An 8,003-nucleotide genomic window follows, 5' to 3' on the forward strand; every position below is an offset into this window, starting at 1 on the left:
GTACCTTTTTCACCACTCATATGTACAGCTGAGCTTATGCAGCTCGTTTATGATAATGCAATAGATCAAGTTTTATTATCTTACTCATTGTCTCATTTTCTCTCTAACATTGAATCTATTGAACATTCCTCAACGCCGCATGCTTCTCTCTCATCTCTTCCACCAATGGCTACTTCCAAACAAGCAAACGTTGCTAGTGAGTTACAAAAATTATTAAAGGAATTTCAAGATGTTCTTCCTAATGATTTTCCACCAGGATTATCGCCGACACGATCGGTGCAACATAGCATCAATGTGGTTGCAGGCAATAAACCTGTCAGTAAACCACCCTACCGTATGAGTTTATCCAACCCTGTTCTTCACCATGGAATTCTCCTATCCTATTAGTGAAGAAAAAAGACGGCAGTATGCGCATGTGCATAGACTACCGTGGCTTAAATGCGGTTACTGCTAAGAACAAGTACCCATTACCACGCTTGGATGAGTTGTTCGACAAACTCACTCATGCTCGTATTTTTACGAAAATAGACTTGCGGTCAGGTCATCACCAAGTCCGTATTCGACTTGCTGATATACCCAAAACTGCATTCCGAACAAGGTTTGGACACTACGAGTTTTTGGTGATGTCCTTTGGGTAAACCAATGCACCCGCAACATTCATGATACTTATGGATAGTGTCTTGAAGCTGTACTTGGGCAAGTTTGTCATCGTTTTTCTCGATGACATTCTAGTCTACAGTGCTTCTGAAGAAGAACACTTACAACATCTGAGGCAGGTGTTCGAATTGTTACGAAAAATAAATTATATGCCAAGGAATCTAAGTGTGATTTTCTGAAAGAAGAAATTCACTATCTTGGGCATGTTATTTCAGCTAATGGACTATATATGGATCGATCCAAAGTGGATACAATCCGGCAATGGCCTTCTTTTAAAAATCAGGAAGTGTTACAGTTTTTTTTTAGGATTTGCAGGTTTTTACCAAAGGTTCGTTAAAAACTATGCTAATATTGTTGTTCCCATGACAGATCAACTGAAAGGCAAAGGCAAAGCTTTTCAGTGGGGACCCGCTCAACAGCACAGTTTTGATACGCTCAAGGATGAATTAGCTACAACTCCCATATTAGCTATTGTAGATCCTTTAAAACCATTCATTTTGGAAACGGATGCCAGTGACCGTGCTATTGGAGCAGTCCTATTACAAGACAGACGGCCAATTGCATTTGAAAGCAAGAAGCTTGATGCAGCTCAACAAAACTACTCTGCTTATGAGCGTGAACTCTATGCAATAGTGTTTGCCTTAAAAACATGGCGGCATTATTTGTATGGTGCTCAGTTTGAGATTGTGTTTGACCATGAAATCATCAAATAGTTTACACAACAAACGGATTTGAAGGGTCGAAAAGCCAGGTGGGTCAGGAATATGATGCCAAGCTCCGGTATCATAAAGGACGATACAATGTGGTGGCTGACGCTCTAAGTCGTATGCTGGAGATCAATTCTCTCTTGTTCACGGAACTTCGTAGTGAATTTTTGGATTCTCTAAAAGGCAAATATGAGCATGATGAAGCATATTCCAAAGTGTGGAGCCATGTACAAATGAGGGATTCTTCTCACTCCAATGATGGTAGTGCAACGTTAACCTCTACACATAGTTCTCCTCTATCGAGCGATGAACTACAACGATGGAAGCATTTCACCATCAACAATGGGTACCTACTCCACAAGGGAAGAGTTTGTGTACCGATGGACACGGACATTCGACGCCAAATTCTTTATGAATGTCATGATAGTCCAAGTGTAGGCACCCGGGTATTAGAAAGACTTATGCTCTCGTACGACGACAGTTTTACTGGCCAGGTTCACATGGCTTTATTCAAGCTCATGTCTTGCATTGCCAAAAATATCAAGTTAACAAAGCAGAGCGCCTTAAAGCAGGAGGACTCTTACATCCTTTGGAGATTCCCAATGGAAAATAGGAAAGTATCTCTATGGACTTTAGTGGGTTTACCAACCACTGTACGAGGTCATGACTCGGTATGGGTGGTCGTAGACCGATTGACTAAACTATATAAGTTTATTCCAACCAAATCAACGGTTAAGACTCCAGAACTAGCCAAGTTATTTGTGGACAATCTATACAAGTTGTATGGTTTGCCAAGTAACATTGTCAGTGATCGTGATCCTAAGTTTAACAGTCATTTTTGGAGGGTTGTGTTCAAACGATTGGGTACACAACTAAACCTGAGTACAACTGATCATCTAGAAACAGATGGTCAGACTGAACGAGTTAACCAAGTGCTCGAGGATATCCTAAGAGCATACGTTAGCAAGAAACAGTTAGACTGGGAAGAATATTTACCTATTCTTGAGTTTGCCTACAATAGTGCTAAGCATGTCACAACTGGATTTAGTCCTTTCATGCTATGGGTTTCAACCTAGGTCACCTATTACGGTGGGGTTGGCAACTGAAAAGCTCCAACAGGTTAAGGATTTTCTCCAAGACCACATGGATATGCTGAAACTCGCTCGTCAGAATGTCTGACAAGCGCAGGATCGGTATAAGAAGTACGCTGATGAGAAACGTCGGCAAGTTACCTTCGAGGAAGGGGAGGAAGTATTTTTACATGTGCCAGAACATTCAGAAAGTCTGAAAATTGGGCCAACACCTAAATTATCTCCACAATATTGTGGACCTTTCAAAATACTCAAGCGAGTAGGCGATCGTGCCTACAAATTATTACTATCTGCACATTCTCGTATTCATCCGGTGTTTCATGTAAGCCGTTTACGTAAGCGGTTACATGGGAATGACAATGTCATTGACCAACAGATTTTGGTTGATTTCGTTGAAGCTCATATCTTACTGCATGAACCTGAACGCATTCTCGACTATCATTATTTATGTACACGTCATCATGTACGTCAACAAATCTTAATCAAGTGGAAAGGTCGACCTGAGGAAGGCACCACTTGGGAAAACATTATTGTTCTTAAGAAGAAGTTCCCCACTTTTGTTTTCGAGGAAGAAAACTCTTCTTTAAGGGGGGAGTAATGTCAGGACAATGGCAAGGCCGGACTAGACAAGGGCAAGGCCGGGCTAGGCGGTGTGGAAAGGGAGTCCAACTAGGGCAAAGAGCTAGGAGCCATGCTATATAGTGGGTGGTTGGGAGGGAGTTCTACCAAACATTGAGCGAACTTATCCGAGCAAGTTCAAAATCGAGCAAAGTTATCAAGTGAGTTTCTCTCTCTCTCTCTCTCTCACACACACACACACACATATACTTCTTTTCTAAAAAGAGATATTAAAGAGAGAGAGAGAGAGCTTTCTCAAAACCCAAACAATAAATGGCAGCACCATTGCTCCCCAATCATGATTATACAAATCTAGTCGTCCTTATACATGTCACCATTGCTAGCAAAAATATGTTCTTTTGGAAACTTAACTATAGATCAATTGAACAGCTTAGTTCACAAAGATGGGAAGATGCGACTCCTTTCCATTTTGGATTATTGTTTGGAAAAATCTAGCAGATGTTTAGAAGGTCATAATTTGTTTGCCGCAAATTTCAATCTCTTTTGAGCTTGTGCCTGCTCAAGACAAGGTGGTAAGGAAATCTTGCTAGTTGGATGAGGGAAAGGGTTGCATCATATTGACATCGTATTTTTTGCAGATGATAGAGACTTGCCAAACCAAGAGCTACCATGTATGTCCACTAGGAAGAGCGCTAATAAGTAATAGAAGATGCTTAAATCTCTCTCTCTCTCTCTCTCTCTCTCTCTCTCTCTCTCTCTCACTTTAAAAAAAAAGAAGAGAAATAATATGACTATCACCGACTATTTTCATCATATACAAAGCAATTTTACAACAAAATTTTGAGCTTGGAGAATCTCCAAGAAAAAGTTTCAGGGACCAAAGATGACTAGGACTACTTTGATCTTTGACTTATCTTTCCTCTGTTTCACTTCACCTTGCGTATTCTCCCACTTAAGTTTTAGTCCTCATGAAAACCAAGCCAATGTGTGAGCACAACCAAACTACCTTGTAGTATCTTCTCTCTCTCTCTCTCTCTCTCTCTCTCTCTCTCTCTCTCTCTCTCTCTCTCTCTCTCTCACACACACACACACACACACACACACACACACACACACACACACACACACACACACACACACACATACACAAAACTTATTGAAAAAGTCTGCATCTGTTTCAATTTTTAGATTTCAAGTCCACTAAAATATAGTGCTAAGAGCCGATTGAAAACTCAAAACACCCAATTCAAGGGAGGGAAAGAAGGATAAAATCCAATTTACAAATTCAAGAAAATAGAGTTTAATTCTAGAAAATGCTGTTATTTTGAGAAATTTCCTCTATGGATGTTTGTGGAATTGATTTTTCCCAAACACTGTTTGAAGCATGTGAGCCAATTCTCTCTCTCTCTCTCTCTCTCTCTCTCTCTCTCTCTCTCTCTCTCTCTCTCTCTCTCTCTCTCTCTCTCTCTCTTTGACACACTGAGCATACACTCATTAGAAGTATAACAAGCTGACATTTTTCCAAAAATGATTTGCGAGAAAAACCCAACAACAGTTATACCACAAAGTAAAACTTACTTTAGCAACACTACATTCCAGAGAGACACCTACCCAATATTAATTAAGCTAATTCTCTGGAACCTCGACATCCCCATCATCAATCTTTGTTTTCAAATACTTGGGATCCTTCCCATCCACAGAGAAACCCACACAAATGCAATACCGATAATTTCCTTTACTGTACCAGCAAGCTCCTTTGCCATTGAATGGGGATGCTGCACATGGGCAATCTTGATCACATCATCGAGAGAAATGTTTCCATTGTGCTTGATGTTCTTAAATGTATAAGGAGAAGGAAGAGGAATCTGTAGGTCAAAAACCAGCTAAGAGCCCTGTTGCCAATGCTAGGACTGAGGGGCAAGCAGAAGAAGAAGAAAAAGGCAATCGAGTGCTGCAGCGGCTTGCATGGTCAAATTAATAGGAGGAATTCTGACAATGCAATTACGCGAGTAGTCAGCAATCATGAGGAGCATCTGCTGTAAAACAATGTCATAAATGCAAATGGTGGCATCTTTGCTGTTTCTGTCAGTGGACTTCATCATTGTGGTATTGATTATGCATTAAATGGGCAGGAATCTGACTGTCAAAGCTTGCCCTCTTCGAGATTAGAGAGATAATTGTTGCATGAAACTCAGAGTGGATTAACAAGGCTCTTAGTATTAATCATGAGAAAGTCTAGATGTCTTTAGAGGTCGTGTTCACAGGCGCCCACCACAACAACACTCGTTCTTGAGCAGGGATTATAGCACGTTTAGCTACTATTTCAAGCTTGCAAGGAGCAGCAACTGTAGCAATGCATTCATCTTCTTCCTATCGCGCTTGGGCTCCTTGAGGGCTTTGATCACAAGGGTAGCGGCGCTAATTGCTCTCCTACTTCTAGTTGTGCTCCATTTCAACGTCACCATTGAGGGAGCCACCTGTAAACTCCAACAAACAGTAGACATGAAGCTGAGTGATGCATGTTTTGGCCCCACGATGAAGATGCAATGCTGATAAAGCAAGGGCAACAAGAATATGAGGAGGTTGGAGCTACCTCTTCATTGGCACCCAAGGTTGGGCCTCTGGGTCTGTCGCCCAAGAAGGTTATAAAAGAAGACATCGCCAAGGAGATTACCAAGGACTGGAAGGGCCTGCGCGTTATCGTCAAGCTCATTGTCCAAAATCGTCAAGCCAAGGTTGATGTCGTCCCTTCCACTATCTACGAGGGATCCAATTTGGGCGGCATCTCTGCTGGTTTTCTCTCCTTACTTTCTGTTGCTTCTGCTTCTGATTTCGCAACCCTGCGTTGCCCTCTCTCTCTCTCTCTCTCTCTCTCTCTCTTTACTAGGAATAAATGGTAGCTAAATTAAATCATGATAAAGATGCCCGTTACATAAACCTCAGAAAAATAGCCCATTTGCTTCATTCTGCAGCCACCCCCACACTTAAACATTATTACAGAACATGAAACATCATTGCAATCAAAACTCAATAGCTTAAGAATATGAGAGCTAATACTTGTAGTTGGCAACATGAAGCGATTCATTAGTGCCAACGCCCTTAGCAGCATCTCCAACATATTTGCCAAGTACAGCCGCCTCACTAGAGTTGGCCTTGCATCGGGCAAGCAAAGCAGCTTGTGCTGTAGGAATGTTTTCCTTCTTTCCAGCCCAAGTCTTCAAAGTGTTGGCTTGCATTAATGCTCGTCCAAATGAGAAAGAAAGTGTCCATGGCTTCTTGGTATCCAGCTCATTCATGGCATTCAAATTCAAAGTTGCTTCTTCCTCACTTTGACCGCCCGACAAGAACATGATACCAGGAACAGCAGGAGGACCCGTCCTTTGAAGTGCTTGTACGGCATAGCGAGCCAACCCATTTGCATTCTCAAGTATGGCAAGAGGAGACGGCTCAGTTGGACCAATCTTGAGCACAGCTCTCCACTTCGCAAATCGGGCTCCAGCATTGGGCAAGGCCGTCCAATCCCTGAGTGGTTGTCTCACTGTCAGCGCATGCCTGCAAGGTCGACAGTGCCCTTATCTACCTTGATGCCGAGGACTAATCCACCCTCTTTAAGTACCTCCACAAACGGCTCCCTTGCCAGGTCGCAATGTAATTGGCAGCCGCAATAAGCTCAGTTGCATATTTACCCTCGAATGCGGCCATGGCAGCTAGCAAGGTAGAGATGCAAGGGTCTCTCTCTCTCTCTCTCTCTCTCTCTCTCTCTCTCTCTCTCTCTCTCTCTCTCTCTCTCTCTCTCTCTCTCTCTCTCTCTCTCTCTCTCTCTCTCTCTATTAAAAAAAACTGAACTCTCTCAAAGAGTGCGCGCCGGCGCGTGCTCTTTGAGAGAGTTCAATTTTTTTAGAGAGAGAGCCAGGTCGCAATGTAATTGGCAGCGCTCAGTTGCATATTTACCCTCGAACGCGGCCATGGCAGCTAGCAAGGTAGAGATGCAAGGGTCTCTCTCTCTCTCTCTCTCTCTCTCTCTAAAAAAATTGAACTCTCTCAAAGAGCGCGCGCCGGTGCGCGCTCTTTGAGAGAGTTCAGTTTTTTTTATAGAGAGAGAGAGAGAGGACCTTCTCATCCACTTTGAAAAAAGAGTGATACTCTGCGAGGTACACACACACACACACGCCCCTCGTCCCCCCCCCCTCTCTCTCTCTCTCTCTCTTTCTCTCTCTCTCTCTCTCTCTCTCTCTCTCTCTCTCTCTCTCTCTCTCTCTCTCTCTCTCTCTCTCTCTCTCTCTCTCTCTCTCTCTCTCTCGTGCAGGGCTAGCCGGTTGCAAACCATGGCAAAGGGAAGGAGGACACTATCAAGCCGGTTGCAAACCATAGCCATGCGGAAGGAGGACACTATCACGCTTGTGAGTGCGGAGGGGTTCGAGTTCGTCATTGATCGCAAGGCTGCCGTCGTCTCGAACACCCTCAAAAGCATGCTCAGCTCCATCGGAGGCGTCAAGGAGACGGGAAGTCAAGCTTCCGGAGATAAGCACACCGGTTCTGGAAAAGGTATGCGAGTTTTTCTTCTGGTCTTTGCAGTTTTCCAATGGCATTGAGACGGAGTTTGACATCGAGCCAGAAATGACTCCGGACTTGATCATGGCTGCGAATTTCCTACACACATAGTGGTGGCTCTTGGTCCATAGAAGGATGAAGATTGATAGTGTTAAGTTTTTGTTAGAGCTGCCGCTTGACCTGCCTTTCATCGTGTAAATTTCATGCTAGCAAAGGTTTTGCACAGGGCGAATAGAGGGTCTTGTAAATTATAATGTTCAAGGATTTCATATCCAAGTGTCCTTTATGGTCCAAAAGAGAGAGAGAGAGAGAGAGAGAGAGAGAGAGAGAGAGAGAGAGAGAGAGAGAGAGAGAGAGAGAGAGAGAGAGAGAGAGAGAGAGAGAGAGTGTTAAGAATTAGCGCCATTGGCTTCGCTCC

General features: G+C 43.2%; 1 protein-coding gene and 1 pseudogene across 1 annotated transcript; one reads left to right on the forward strand and one right to left on the reverse strand.

Annotated features, from left to right (window-relative positions):
- Positions 1-6,084: 6,084 nt before the first annotated feature.
- Positions 6,085-6,736, reverse strand: LOC147431747 (fructose-bisphosphate aldolase, cytoplasmic isozyme-like). Its single transcript, XM_086493028.1, has 2 exons — positions 6,651-6,736; positions 6,085-6,556 (listed from the first exon to the last, which is right to left on the reverse strand). The coding sequence occupies exons 1-2, from the start codon at positions 6,734-6,736 to the stop codon at positions 6,085-6,087; spliced, it is 558 nt and encodes a 185-aa protein (XP_086349154.1).
- A 671-nt stretch (positions 6,737-7,407) lies between these two features.
- On the forward strand, positions 7,408-7,698 carry LOC147431748 (uncharacterized; annotated as a pseudogene).
- The last annotated feature ends 305 nt before the right edge of the window (positions 7,699-8,003 follow it).

This window comes from Adiantum capillus-veneris, chromosome 21 (genome assembly GCF_014529385.1).
Source record: "Adiantum capillus-veneris isolate H3 chromosome 21, ASM1452938v2, whole genome shotgun sequence".
Taxonomy (NCBI): Eukaryota; Viridiplantae; Streptophyta; class Polypodiopsida; order Polypodiales; family Pteridaceae; genus Adiantum; species Adiantum capillus-veneris.